Source organism: Sarcophilus harrisii, chromosome 4 (genome assembly GCF_902635505.1).
Source record: "Sarcophilus harrisii chromosome 4, mSarHar1.11, whole genome shotgun sequence".
NCBI lineage: Eukaryota > Metazoa > Chordata > Mammalia > Dasyuromorphia > Dasyuridae > Sarcophilus > Sarcophilus harrisii.
This window is the reverse complement of record NC_045429.1, coordinates 143,131,680-143,144,686: the sequence shown is the minus strand read 5'-3', so window position 1 is coordinate 143,144,686 and position 13,007 is coordinate 143,131,680. Positions and strand designations below refer to the sequence as shown.

At 34.0% G+C, this 13,007-nt stretch overlaps 1 protein-coding gene across 3 annotated transcripts in view; it reads right to left on the bottom strand.

Moving 5' to 3' along the window:
- Window positions 1–13,007, bottom strand: part of PPIL4 (peptidylprolyl isomerase like 4) — a 47,531-nt gene that overhangs the window by 11,303 nt on the left and 23,221 nt on the right. For all 3 annotated transcript variants that reach the window (XM_031937640.1, XM_012549398.3, XM_003769529.3), the window contains 3 exons: window positions 10,231–10,297; window positions 3,832–3,943; window positions 3,009–3,102 (listed from right to left, as the gene is read on the bottom strand). In XM_031937640.1, coding sequence (XP_031793500.1) covers window positions 3,009–3,102; window positions 3,832–3,943; window positions 10,231–10,297 — 273 coding nt within the window. The remainder of the gene's footprint in view (window positions 1–3,008; window positions 3,103–3,831; window positions 3,944–10,230; window positions 10,298–13,007) is intronic.

Genomic DNA, 13,007 nt, shown 5'->3' with positions numbered 1-13,007 from the left:
TTCTCAAGATTTTCCCCTTTTGTTCTCATTTTACTTTCACTAAATGACTAATATAGAAATATGTTTAAAATGATTATACATAAATAACCTATATCAGATTACTTACTGTCTCAGGCACAGAGGAGGTAAGGGAGACAGGGAAAAAAATTTGGAAACCAAAATCTTACAAAAATAAATTTAAAAAAACTTTTTACATGTAAATGAAAAAATAAAATTAACTAAATTAAAAAAAAAAAGAACTACAAGCTCTTAGAATAATGCTAAATGCAATTAACTATGGAAAATATTATTCTGAGTATGTCTTCTGATATTACAGATCACCATTATAAAGAACCAAAGTTCTAATTTTCTCCAAACACCTCGAAACTGCTCATTCCTCTATAATAAGTTCTTCTTATCACCACTTAGGAGCAAATATAACAGAGATACTTATTTCCCTCTCCAACATTTCCCTTGAATACGAGTCAATAGTTGGCCACAAATTCTTCAGGCTGATGTTAACATTCTAAGGGCCTCCTACCTCTAGATTTTTTCACATTTCACCATATAAGCAAAGCACAAAGGCTTCACTGTGACCACCTCACCTTTTTCAATCATATCCATCCATGAAAACATAGATTACCAATAAGACTGCTTATGATTACCAAACATCTCTCCATTGACTTTTGGGTCAACTGAACCTTTGATTTCTCAGGAACCAATATTCCAAGATTTGTAATCAAAGAACACTACACCAAGAGAATATGTATTGAAAAGACTGGCCTTTACATCACAGAGTAAGCTTGCTATCATTAAAAACACTAGGTAATTTCCTCAATTCAATTCAGAGCATACTCTTTCCTTTTCAATTTTGGGATCATTTCATTGCCCATCCATGGTTCTTTAAACACACACACACACACACACACACACCCCACACACACACACAGATGTATGAACACAAAAGACTGCCCTTCAACACTTATGTCATAGTCTGAACAGGCATTTTTAATTCATTTTGTTTCCTCATCTCTTTTGATAAATGCTCAACCTCAGTAAAAAGGTCCTGAAAACTTGTTGTAATCAACATATTATCATCTGCAAGCAAAACAAATATTAGAGCATCTAATCACCCTTAGGAAATCACTCTTCTATTTGGATTCTGCAAAGGACAGATTTCTTGGTTTTTTTGGCAAATATGTCTCCCTATTTTATGCCTCAATTGACAATAATAATCAAAAGAATATTGAACAAAATTCCCTCTATGCCTGTATTTATCAAAAAATTTTGTGTGGTCTTAACATATTAAGACAATAACTGGAGGATAGCCACTAAGGCTATGTCTATGCTTCCAAGTCAAATGTTTTTTGTAATCAGCAAAGGATAAACATAGTTGTAAGGTTGTAAAAACATGGTTTGTTGAAGAGAATTGTTTGTGAAAGTCTGCCTCTTCCTTTCTCAGGTTTTCAACAAGGGTGCTTTCAAAATGGTATATATCAATTTCATAATGAATGTATAAAGATGAAAAAGTAGGTACATGGGTTAAAAGTTACAGATGTTCTCAACAATACACTCAAATAAATAAGTTAGAATTAATTTGCCCTAACCTAAATTTGTATTCAAAAATCTGGGCATGTTCACTCTATGTCAGGAATGCCTAGTCTTGGGTCCATGGAGAAAATTCAGGGGCTATGAACTTGGATGAAAAGAAAAAAGCAGCTACGTATTTATTTCAATATTAATTGGCTTCTTTTAAAATTCTTTGTATTTCATTTTACTACAATTAAAAACATTATTCTAGAAAGGCTCCAGAGGCTTCAACAGACTGCCACAAGAACCTATGACACAATGAAAGTGAAGGATCCCTGATCTATACCCTTGGCGATTTATCCTGATGTCCCTATCAATCTTTTGTACCTTCTAGATTATAAGACTACTTTAGCCAATCTTAATATAACAGCATTTCCATCCTGATTTTTTAATTGCCCTTTTTTCCTACAATCAATCAACAAGAACTTACTAATTTCTAACTAGCTACTAACTACTATGATGACACCTCATACTGCCTTACACACTCAAAAAATTCAATAAATGCTTTTCACAAGAAGCAAATCAAGATAAAAATCTTCCCTTAAAAAATACTGGGTAGAAAAAGATTTAGATGATGTAGAGGAAAATGATCCTTTTTTGCCAATAAGAAGCTGGAAAGAAAAAGACCATTCACAGGAAGATGCAAAAAACCAAACTGTGTATGTAGTGTGTGAAATGATGGATTCATAATGAATCTATCAAAGAATAAGTGCACCAAAAATGACATAATATGAATAACATGTTTAATTGTTTCCTGCTTGTCTCAACCCAAAACTTGGAAGAATTTCAATTTTTTATTTTTTTCAATTTCTTTTAATTCTATTATGTTGACTGACTTGCTCAATAAAAAATTGTTAGTTATTGCAGTAATAATGATGATAATTACTGAATGATGACAATGAGTTAAGGGGATGAGAAAATTTAGAAATGGAGTTAAACTACATATAGAATTCTTATTCAGATGATGATGACCATGTAATCATTATCTCCAATAAAGACAGGATAGAAGGAAATGTGTTTTGTTTTGTTTTTAAAGTTTTAAGGTTAGATAGAAGAAAGAATTTGGTAACTATGAAAGTTACAATCAATACCTAAAGAAGAAAAAAGTCTTCTCTAAAGGCATTTGAGAATAGACTGGGTTCCCATCTATCTAGGATCAAGTATGATTCTAACTAGGGATAAAGGAATAAACTCAAAGTAACTTTCAATCTTTTCCTAGGATACCACTGATAATAATGGCTATTAGTCTAAAAAGAAATTTAAGTATTAAAAGATTTTTAACAAAGAATAATTTTGAATATAATTATGATTTTATAAATAATCTTGTAGTCAAAATTTTAAAAAGTTTTCTATTTCTTTTGCAATTTTCACAACACCTAGAATTCTGTATATAGAGAGTACTCAGTAAGTGTTAACTAACCAGCTATAGTAAAGGATACTCCTGTTTGGGTTTTGCTTTATCTTTGAGAGCAAATTTAGATTTTTCCTGGTCCTTTTCATATTCCTTGAAGTCACTTTTGGTATATTTCCCACCTGTTTATTAGGAAAAGAAAAGAAATGGTTGGATTAGTTCACAAATATAGAATTTAGTAAAAAAATGAATTGCTAATGTTCCATGAAAGAACCCTCAAAAGTCTAAACTACATGCTTCTTTTATTAATTTCATTTGTTAAACATAGAACTTTAGAGCTAAAAGAGATTGTAAAAATAATCTAGCTCAACTCACTCATTTTCTACATGAGGAAAAAGCCTAAGGAAATTAAGTGGCTTGCTCAACATGATGGCAGAGCCAGGACTAGTGCCCAGATTCCTCAGCTCTGGCAGATAATTCTTTGGACTGGAAAAGGTCACACATTAAAGCATCTATCACAAATTTGACTGAAATCAGGTAACTTGAGTGACATAAGCAGATGCTGCCACCTAATGACTGAAGAGGATATTGCAACACAAAACAAAAAGGGATTCAGTACATGTCAGTCTTTCTTCAAAAGAGTTGGTATAACTTGATATGGTAACTTTAAAAGTAAGTCTTCTAAGTAATTTATGAAGAAATAGATTCACGAAAAAGTAGCCTGCAAAAGATTGCTATCGTTCTCTATCATACTATAGTTCTCTATCAGGAAAAGACCTTATTGGATTCTAGACAATAAACTGTGTGAATGAAAAATTGATTCTTTTCCTTAATAATAGCCCAAATTCTAAGAACCTCATACATATTTTCATTTTTCAAAATAGAGAAGAAAAGGAATAGAAACAACATACCTTTCCCTCTCCATTTAACTTTTGCAACAGACTGGCTAAAATCTACATGTATTCTTCGGTCATCTATAAGCACATTATCCATTTTGAAAAAAGCTTTTTCACAATCTTCTTCCTAAAACAATGTTATTTTCAAAAGTTAACTCTTTAGTATATTTCTACAGCTGAGTAAATTTGATTACAAAAAAGTTAACAAACCCACCAGTAATTATTGATGCACATAAATTATTAAAATGTGAATGGTTTACAAAAAGAATGTTCATATTCTTTAGGAGAGTATAATGCTTGAATACTCCAATACTTCAGTTAAATACTTTTGCTGAAGAGGCAAGGCAGGGTAAAAGGCTGAAGATCAGGAGACCAGGATTCAACTCTTGTATCCATTATTATATACTCCTCTCTCATTGCCACAATGCAAAAGTTCAATGCATTACATGTAGGAATGTAAACAGATAAACCTTATTAATTGGACTTATTGAAATCACTTTCCTGATTATCACCTCATGCTTCTCCTGAGACCTGTTTTTTAAAATGAAATTTTCCATTCAGTTATGGTCTTTTCATCACAAAACCTTGAAAGTCCTCTTTTTAATTGAATGACCACCTTTTCCTCTGAAGGACTGATTATACTCAGTTTTCCTGGGTAGGTGATTCTTGGTTGCAAACCTAGCTCCATTGCTCTCCAGAATATCATATCACAAGCCCTCAGGTCCTTTAGTATAGAAGTATCTAAATTTTCTGTATACTGACTATGGCTCATGTATACTTGAATTGTTTCTTTCTGGATGCTTACAATATGTTCTCCTTGACCTGGGAGCTGCCAAATTGGGCTATAATATTCCTAGGAATTTTCATTTTAGGATCTCTTACAGGAGATGAGCAGTGGATTCTTTCAATTTCTATTTTATCCTCTGGTTCTAGAATGTTAAGACATTCTTGATAATTTCTTTGTTTTTAATTATTAAAGCTTTTTATTTACAAAACATATGCATGAGTAATTTTTCAACACTGACGCTTGCAAAACTTTCTGTTCCAAATTTTTCCCTCCTTCCCTCTATCCCCTCCCCTAGATGGCAGGTAGTCTAATACATGTTAAATATGTTAAAATATATGCTAAATCCAATATATGTATACATATTTATACAGTTATCTTGCTGCACAAGAAAAATTGGATCTAGAAAGAAAAAAAAAACCTGAGATGGAAAACAAAATGCAAGCAAACATCAACAGAAAAGCACAGTCCTCTCTGGGTGTAGATGGCTCTTTTGATCACGAGACCATTAGAATTGGTCAATCATCTCATTGTTGAAGAGAGCCACGTCCATCAGAACTGATCATCTTATAGTTTTGTTCATGTAAGTCTCCCCAGGCCTCTCTGAAATCATCCTGCTGGTCGTTTCTTATAAAACAATAATATTCCATAACAATATGTCATAACTTATTCAGCCATTCTCCAATTGATGGGCATCCACTCAATTTCCATTTCTTGCCACTACAAAAAGGGCTGCCACAAACATTTTTGCACATGGGGTCTCTTTCCCTCCTTTATGATCTCTATGGGAATCAGGCCTAGTAGAGACACTGTTGGATCAAAGGGTATGCAGTTTGATAGTCCTTTGGGCATAGTTCCATATTGCTCTCCAGAATGGTTGGATCCATTCACAATTCCACCAACAATGTTTGATAATTTCTTGAAAGATGATGTCCAACTAATACATTGTTGGTGGAGTTGTGAATGGATTCAACCATTATGAAGAAAAATTTGGAACTATGCTCAAAGGGCTATCAAGCTGTGCATACCCTTTGATTCAACAGTGCAAAAATGTTTGTGTTAAAAGTTAACAACTTAACAAAGAAAACAACAAAGTGTTTTCGTTCTTCTTGTTGTTAGCTTGCGTTTTGTTTTCTTTGTCTTTTTTTTCCTTTTTGATTTTTCTTGTGCAGCAAGATAATTGTAAAAATATGCAAAGAAGAATTGCACATATTTAACATATTGGATTACTTGCATCTAGGGGAGGGGTGGGAGGAAGTAGAGGGAAATTTGGAACACAAGGTTTTGCAAGAGTCAATGTTGAAAAATTATCCATGCATATGTTTTAAAAACAAAAAGCTTTAATGTAAAAAAAAAAAAAAAAAAAAAAAAAAAAAAAAGAAGAAGAAAGAAAGATGATATCTGCACTCTTTTTGTTCATGATTTTCAGGAAGACTAATAATTTTTGTACCTCCTTTCCCAATTGGTCAATTATGCTTTCCCCCCCTGCCCCATTTATGCTTTTTAAGGTATTCTCAGTGGCTTTTTGTATTTCCTTTTGCTCCACTCTCAATTCTTTTCCTAATTTTTTCTTTACCTCTCTTACTTGATTTTCAAAATCCCTTTTGAGCTTTTCCATGACCTGAGCCTAATTCTTATTTTTCTTAGAGACTTTGGATGTAGGAGCTTTGACCTTGTTATCTTCTGAGTGTATGTTTTGATCCTCCTTATCATTATAGTAACTTTCAATGGTCAGAAACTTTTTCTGTTATCTGCTCATTTTCCTAGCCTATTACTCGGTCTTTAATTCTTAGTTAAAGTAGGACTCTCAACTGTTCAGTTCTGCACACATATATTGTATCTAGGATATACTGTGACATATTTAACATGTATAGGACTACTTGCCATCTGGGGGAGGAGGTGGAGGGAGGGAGAGGAAAAATCAGAACAGAAGTGAGTGCAAGGGATAATGTTATAAAAAATTACCCTGGCATCGGTTCTGTCAATAAAAAGTTATAATTATTAAAAAAAAGAAACTGAAAAAAAAACAAATAAAAAAAACAATAATAAAATAAAGTAGGGCTCTGTTTCTAGAGTGGGGGGTGCCCTGTCTCAAGCTTCAGGGATTTTGTACAGCTGTTTTCAGAGATCCTTCTGGGGCTCTGACCATAAGCTCTTTTTTTTGGCCCTGGAGCTATTGGGAAGTATCTCTTCCCCACTGTGGCTGTAAGATCCAGCCTGCTAAAGCAACAGAATCCTGCTTTGCTGAGGCTAGGTGGGACTGCAACCTGCATTGGAACTACAAGCCGACTCTCACCTTGGTGTCACAGACCCTCTCCCGCTGATCTTTTAAGTCCTCCCTGATGTCCCCATGCCAAGCAGAGATTCGCCTCGCTGATGCTGGGGTACTGGCTGGGGTTGGGGCCAGGGCTGAGCTGGCATGGCCTGTGCTGGGTTTGTGCACTGGGCTCCCACTCTGGTTCCACAGACCTTTCTATTGACCTTCCCAGTCCTCTTTGGTGTCCCTGAGAAGCCTAGAAGCTACCAGGTCTGTTGCTGATTCCAAGGTAGGGCTGGGACCCCCTGGGGCTATCCTGACGTGGTCTACACTGAGAATGCCCATTGGACTCCCACCCTAGTGTCACAGACCTGTTCTGCTGAGCTTCTAAGTTGCCTTCAATTGGAAGATGCTCTACTCTATCTTTTTAGGTGTTTGGATGCTCTAAAATTTGTTTAGAATTATTACTTACAGGAATTTGGAGTAATATGGGAGAGAGGTTGGGCAAATTCCTGTCCATCTTGGCTCTGCCTCTCTCTTTTTTTCGTTATTAAATTAGTTAACCTGAGCAAATTCCAACTCTGGGAGCTTCTGATTCCTCACTTGTAAAAATGGATAATATTGGCATTACACGGTTATTATGAAGAAAGCATTATGAAAATCATCACAGTGCTCCATGAGTTGGTATTATCATTCATAAATAATCAGCACCCAAATTTGCTAACTATTCTCTAGTTCTCAAAGGAAGAATGAACTAAAAATCCTTAAAACGTATTTTTCTGCTTTCTTTGTTCACTTAATATCTCTTTTAAAAAAAAGTTAATAGGAAAAAAGGAATTATTCTACATAGGAAACAACTTTCACAAAAATCGTACTTTGATGCCTCAGGGAAGAATAAGGATGATCTGGAAGACAAACTGACAGATTCTACCAAGTTAGGAAAGCTTAGTTCAATTCTAGAAACAGAAGGCTAGTCAAGGGTCAACCCAACTAAATTAAGGGAAGCTGAACTTGTGCTCATTTTGTCTAATAAATGACAGATTCTCTGTTTTCAACAGATCATTAAAAAAGACAAATTTGCTCTCAGTCTGAATGAACCTTTCTACTTCCATAGTGACCACTGAAATGTAGAAAAAGAAGCTAATAGGACTAGAAATCAGAGTTCTCAGACTTTTTCTAAACATTTAGAGAGGGGCAGAAGAAAGGAGGAAGAGGGAAACTAGGGAGGTGTAGGAAAGGCTTCTTGCAGAAGGTGGGGCTTGAACTGAGTCTTAAAAGAAACCAAGCAAGCTAGGAGGAAGGAGAAGTAGATAACCAAAAGAAAGACATATAGATGAGACACAGAATCATGGATGAGAAAGTCAGTGTAAATAAATCGGAGTATACAGAAATGAGTAAAGTATTAGAAGATTGAAAACATAGAAGGGACTAAGCTGTAAAGGTCAAAAAAAGATGATTTTATATTTGATTGTTGAGGCAACTAGAAGCCCCTAGAATTTACCGGGTAGAGGACCTGCTCCTTAGGAAAATCATTCAGTTGGGCCACTACTTTCCTTAAGATAGTCTAATAGCCAGAGAAAGGTCTTTAGCTTATTGAATTAATTTTCCTATGGAAGATTTACAGAAGGACATGGACAAGGACGGAATGCAGAGGATCAGAAGGAAAGGATGAAGATTAAGGAGTACCACCATCAATACTTCTATCAAAATATTAAAAATTGCAAGACAATACCAACTGGCACTGAAAGTTCATGGAAGTTAAAATCTATTGACATTCAATGTACAAAAAATTTTGTAAAGAAGGCGTCAACTTTTACAAGTCATTAACATCACTTCCTCTATTATAGTAAGGCTTTCAAAAATCATAAAGAACTTGCCCATGCTCAGTTTAAAATAAGTCAATAACACTGTGAGAATTATGAAATTGAGTGAAAGCCATTTCCTGATTTTGAAATAAGGAAATAAAAGATTGGCAATGGTTTTCTTTAAAATATGGAGTGCTGAGGAAATCTGATCAAATTAACAGATAGCCACAAAAACTGACTGGAGCCAAGTCATTCTGTCCAACATTATTACTGGGCTTACCTGAGTTCTAACTAAGACCAGTCCCTGGGAGCTCCTGGAAGTATGTCTCCAGTATCTTCCAGAGCAGTCTCCTTCAGGGATTACCGGTCAATATCCAAGTGACCTTACTAGATAATCCAAAATGCACTAATTATTCTAAGCAGCATTAACGAACCAGTCTAACCTGTAAAGAGGTGAAAATTTCCCAGTCTTGGAAGTACTACTGTGACAACAAACATACTATCCAGCAGATTTACCCCTAAATGAAGGAGTATTAATGATTGGAAGTAATAAACTCTGATACAATCAGCCCAGGACCTGATACCAACAGCCTTGGCTAAAAAAACAAAAACAAAAAAACTATGAAGTAAAACAAAACCAAGAAAATTATATATAACAATGACTACAACAATATAAATGTAAAGAATAACCACAAAACAGTCAAAGGTAAATGTTGCAAAATTACAAAAAACAAGCAAGGTCTCAAAAAAGCTGTGAGAAGACATCCCTACCCCACTTCCTTTGCAGAGGTGGAAGCTTTATGGCTTCCATATATTACATATATTTCTAGACTCCTTTTTAAAAATACTAATCCATTTTGCTGATTCGTCTGTTTAGGGTTTTTTTTTCAAATCTTCAAAAAATATTATTTGTTATGGGAATGGTTCTCCAGAAAAAAAGAGGGAGAGGGATACTGAGAAAAATTTTGGCAATGTAACACCACCTCCACCCCACCCCCAAGTCTCTCCCAACTCCGAGGTCCTATGATTCTAGAAGGTCAACTGTCCACTGTCTACAATTTAACTTTAGAGTCACAAAACATTAGGGATGGAGTTGATCCTTAAAGATCATCCACTCTAATTCCCTTATTTTCAAGAAAAGCAAAGCAAGGATCAGAGAAAGTTTTGACTACTACTTAAGAGTTTGACCTAGGATCTAGAACCAAGCCTCCAAAATTCTGGCTCAATTACATCACAATATACTAACTCTCTCTGATAAAAAAAAATTAAAATGTATTAAAATTATGGTTAAATATGGCTCTTGGATTATGTAATACATTATCCAACACATTTTGGGTTCTAAATGCACACTAATATACACTAGTTTGACCCCAGAAATTAAAATGTAAAAAACTAACAAAAAATAAACATCCTAATCTTTTAAAAACAGTCACTTTTTCTTAGTTGGCCAAATATGAAATTATTTATAAGATATTAAATGGAGATCATACAGTATCAAAAAAATTACATATCATTTCAAAAGATAACAAAACAGATATAAATTTAAATATTTCTGCAATATAGCATACCTTTTCAAATTCAATAAATGCGTAACAAAGGGATTCTCCTGTCTTCCAGTCACGAATAACTTCACAACTGAAAAAATAAGGACAAAGGGATTAAAATTAAAACTTAACATGGTGGAGGAAATACCAGTAACAGATGAACATAAATGTGGAGTTCTTGGAGACTGAATTCTTCCTATTTTGGCAAACTAATGCCTCTTTTGCAAATGATAGAAATGGAAAGACTATTTAAAATAGTGCCCAATACCCTTAGGGTCCCATGTATTTAAGAAAGGGATGGCATAAAAATATTCTCATTTATTTCCCTCTGATCAGTATTTTGCTTAACCTTATACTTAAATTATTAAATTTTTTATTATTAGATTTTTGTGTGTAAACATTGAAACATTTTTAAATGACCATAACCAAGACTGTGTATAAGTAAGTACTTTTAACCATAGCACTACTCTTAAAGTACCTTACTAAATATTTATAATAGGTTCTGTATAACCTAATAATAATAACTTAGAAAATCTCTTCATTGTGTTTTAAAGTTTGTAAATCCCTTTAAGTAAACTAGCTCACTATTATTAAGAGTAGCAAAAATGTACAATTCAAAATTATACATAAATACTTGGCCTTGAAATGCAGTGTTATATTTTTTCCTATTAAACTTTCTTTATCTCTGAGCACAAACCAACCGTCTGATAAACAAAAGACTGCTATATAAAATTACATAAAGATTAATATTTCCTTTGAGTAGTTTACAAAATGGAAAATAAAGAGCTGACTACATTTTGTTTGATAGCTGAAATAAACTCAGCACTTTTAAAAATTTTTGTTCTGTTTAGATTCATAAAAGCATCTTTTTTTTTTTGGCTGAGATAATTGGGGTTAAATGACTTGCCCAGGGTCACACAGCTAGGAAGTGTTAAGTATCTGAGACTAGATTTGAACTCAGGTCCTTCTGACTTCAAAGCTGGTACTCTATCCACTGCACCACCTAGCTGCCCCTAAAGCATCTTTTCTTATAAAATTCATTTCTAAAACCTGTATGTTCTAAAACAGAGTGTGTTTTGATGGTAATCAGTTACCATCTCCTTTGTATGAGTTATATAGGAGTCACATCTCCTTTGATGAGTAAGAAATTACAAGCAATGATCCTCCATAGAATATAAAGTACAAGAAGGATTTCTGCCCTGACATCTAAATTCTAAATGAGGATTGTTTCAAAGGAAAGAAATTAAAGAACTGTGTATACTTGATGACACACTGCATTCAACTTCAACACAAGAATACACAACAGGGCTCAAAGTGAATGTTCAATTCAGGAAAACTTGAAGCTTAACACCATTCCAACTCAACCAAGTAAATGTAAACTTAGCAGGAATGAGCAGATAATGAAGTATAAGTAAGGCCTAACAAACAAACAAAAACAATCTAATCAGAACACTGAAAGGAGTTACTAACTGAATTAAAAAGAAAACTAAGGATAAATTCTGATTGGTTAAATATTGGAAAAACGATTAGAGGATTATAGGAATTATAGAATTCTCTTCCATTCAACTAATATGAAAACAAGAAAAGTGAGTTCAAAATTAAATTATGAAGAAAAATAGGTTTGAAATAGGCTTGTATATAGAATACATAAATTAGAATATTATAGTAACAACTTATTTATCCAAGATTATCAGAGAGCAAATTAATCCATACAAGTAAATCTTCCATATAAACTTTACTCTCTCTAAAATACCAAAAAGATTTTAAATTTCAATATTTTTCTGAGAGAATTTTGAAATGAATTCCACATTTCCCTGGTTTCTTAAACAAAACATTTTTTAAAAAAAGAAAACTGCACTGTCCCTCCATAACCCATGCCTGGAATGAATTCAATTTAATTACTTGAACAATTATCAAACTTCTATTACATGGAAGATGCTGTAGACCTATTTCCTCCTTCTTTCTTTTAAAATTTGTATCTTCCTTTAAGGTCTAGATTCAGTGCCAGTGACTTCCTAAACCTCCCAGGTATAACTGTTCTAAAATTCCTCCAATATTCCTAGAGCACTTAGTCTGCATCCATCCTTTTCCCCATAACTCCCTACCTCAAATTATATTTATCTGTTTACATGTCACAACCTCTTCACAGAAGGTAAGTTCCTAGAACTCTTCCTTCTTATATTTCTAGCACTAGTTGCCCAGAATAAACTTACCCACCTGTAAACATCTCTTGAACTAAATATGATTCAACCTTTTCTCAAAAGACTGAGTCACCATAGTGACTACTTCTTTATCTTTTCTATGTGGCCAACTGTCAGCTACATCTAGTTCTTTTTCACCAGGCCTCAAACACTTTTATAATTTGCTGCTTCTAACATTCCATAGTTTGAGAAGTAGAAAACCAAGGTGGTAAGAACAGATTATTGTCAACAGGCTTACAGGATATCTCGAGTTCAAGCCATGCCCAAGAGTTAAGAACAAAAACATGGGTAGAAGACTTAGTGGCAATTAATTTGCAAGGAGAGGTCCTTCTGTTCATTTCCCAGCTTAAGCTCTAGTCTAGACAGTTAAGTTTCTAGTCTGACATCTGGATAAGTGGGACTACTGCATTTATAGCTTTGAGACTAGACAGACATGGACAAGAATGAGATTAGAACAAGCACAAAGTTGGCTTTGTTTCTTTTTCTGTTAATTCTTCATTCAATAGGAGGTTACAAACAGATAGCACTGTTTTTGTTTTGTTTTGTTTAAACTCTTTTTCCTGTTTTTGTCCATTGTTATGCTTCCCATGCTCTACCTAG